This window comes from Cynara cardunculus (genome assembly GCF_001531365.2).
Source record: "Cynara cardunculus var. scolymus isolate 2C chromosome LG 15, CcrdV1, whole genome shotgun sequence".
Classification (NCBI taxonomy): domain Eukaryota; kingdom Viridiplantae; phylum Streptophyta; class Magnoliopsida; order Asterales; family Asteraceae; genus Cynara; species Cynara cardunculus.
The window spans coordinates 6,618,261-6,620,578 of NC_037542.1; the positions used below are offsets into that span (position 1 = coordinate 6,618,261).

General features: G+C 37.2%; 1 protein-coding gene across 1 annotated transcript; it reads left to right on the forward strand.

Moving 5' to 3' along the window:
• LOC112528003 (serine carboxypeptidase-like 50) lies at window positions 1–1,525 on the forward strand. Its single transcript, XM_025138884.1, has one exon. The coding sequence runs from the start codon at window positions 1–3 to the stop codon at window positions 1,345–1,347; it is 1,347 nt and encodes a 448-aa protein (XP_024994652.1). The 3' UTR covers window positions 1,348–1,525.
• Window positions 1,526–2,318: the final 793 nt, after the last annotated feature.

A 2,318-nucleotide genomic window follows, 5' to 3' on the forward strand; every position in this document is an offset into this window, starting at 1 on the left:
ATGGAGTCAACGCCCTTCAACCTCCTCCTCTTCCTCACACTCCTCTTCCACCGACATACGCACTCATCCGCCTCTACGCTCCCCAAAGAAGCTCTCCCTACAAAATCCGGCTACCTCCCGGTCAATTCCACCACCGGCTCAGCCATTTTTTATGCGTTCTATGAAGCCCAAAATCCTGATGACACTTCTCTTTCTCAAACCCCACTTGTCATTTGGCTTCAAGGTGGACCTGGTTGCTCCTCCATGACCGGGAATTTCTACGAACTTGGTCCATGGCGACTAACACCTTCTCTGAAGCAAAACGTCGAACACCTTGAGCTCCAACCTAATCCCGGTTCTTGGAACCGAATATTTGGACTTCTTTTTCTTGATAATCCGATTGGAACCGGCTTTAGTATCGCTTCAACACCGGAAGAGATCCCAACAGACCAAGAATCTGTAGCAAGGCATCTGTTCATTGCGATCAGGAAGTTTATTGCTTTAGACCCGTCGTTTAGATATCGTCCAATTTACATTACAGGTGAGAGTTACGCTGGAAAGTACGTGCCATCAATTGGGTACTACATTCTTAAAAGAAACCCCCTTTTACCCCTTTCAAAACGAGTCAATTTACATGGATTGGCAATTGGAAATGGGTTAACCGATCCCGAAACCCAAGTGGGCACTCATGCTCTGCAAAGTTACTATCATGGTTTAATCAATGAAAAACAGAAAACCCAATTGGAGAGGCTTCAATTCGAGGCTATTCAGTTAACAAAAGCTGGTAACTGGAGTGATGCTACTGATGCAAGAAACAATGTGTTCAGTTTTCTACAAAACGCCACCGGTTTAGCTACTTTGTTTGACTTCAGGAGGTATCGTCCTTATGATTCGATTTGGGTAGAAGAGTTCTTGAAGAACCCAGAGGTTAAAAAGGCATTGGGAGTGGATGAATCTATGGTTTTTGAGAAGTGTAGTAAGGTGGTTGGGGCAGCATTGCATTCAGATGTGATGAAAAGTGTGAGGTTCAAGGTGGAGTACCTTGTTAAGAACACTAAGTTATTGCTGTTTCAAGGGCAGTGTGATTTGAGAGATGGGGTGTTTGCTGCTGAATCTTGGATGAAGAAGATGAAATGGGAGGGGCTTCAGAAGTTTTTGGATGCAGAAAGAGATATCTGGTATGTGAATGGTGGTCTTGCAGGTTACGTGCAAAAGTCAGATAATTTGAGCCATGTGGTGGTGTTAGCGGCTGGGCATTTTGTGTCAACCGATCAGGCTGTGAATGCTCAAGCCATGATTGAAGATTGGATTCTTGATAGAAGTTTGTTTGCCAATAAGTACATTCAAAATCTTTTCATGGATCTTTAAAACTGTTGTCGTACAGAATGTGAAAGGCTTGGAATGACGCTCTTGATCTAAATCTATTCACTTGCTGACTATTAATCATATGCTTTGATCTTTAGAGTTGTACGTTATCGTCTTTTCTTGTATTATGAATGAACACTTGTTCGATTAATGCTCATGAGGTCAATATGGGTTTGAGTCTTGCATGATGCTCATATGGTTTATTGGTTAAGTGATGGGTTAAAGGGGGAATCATATCTACCGTTATAAGAACTCAACGCTTCAGGAGAAGCTGTTTGTATAGAATGAGAAGAGCTTTGAAGTGTGTATTTTAATTGACAAAAGCAGGTCTAGAAAAACTTGGTTTTCTGTATAAAGTTTTTTTTCTTTTTTAAAGTATGTATAAACTTGGTTTTCTGTATGAAGTTTTCGTTCTAACCTCTTTGAACTGCAAAATCACACTCCAAATGATTAGGATTTTCTTGTGATATAATACAAAACGAAATATAATTGTTTGATACTTGTTAAGAGTAAGATTAGGGCGTTAAATGGTTAAGAGAGAGATTTAAGATATAAAATCATTCAGAGAGTTTCAGAACCATTAGAAAACAGATTTTTTTTGTCAAGCAAGATTCAACTCTTGACGATTCAAAGAATGTCTCTTAATAGAATTACTAGAAGGGGACCCGTGCAATGCAACAAGATACATCTTAATTTTAATGTTTCGTTTTATATTTTGGGTCTATCGATGTTATAAAGCGATTTTATGTGGTTTTGAGAAGAAAAAAATGTTTTTATTTTTGAATGAAAATATAAATTTGAAAATATCATAAAATTTTGAAAAACGATAATCGATGTTAAAATCAAATCAACTATTTAAAAATTCTCATTTTTATGTAATTTCTTTAATTTATTTTCTTATTATAATTTAATTTAAGTTTATAATGAAATAATTTATTTTTGGTTTAATAATATAACATTTTATAAAGATAATA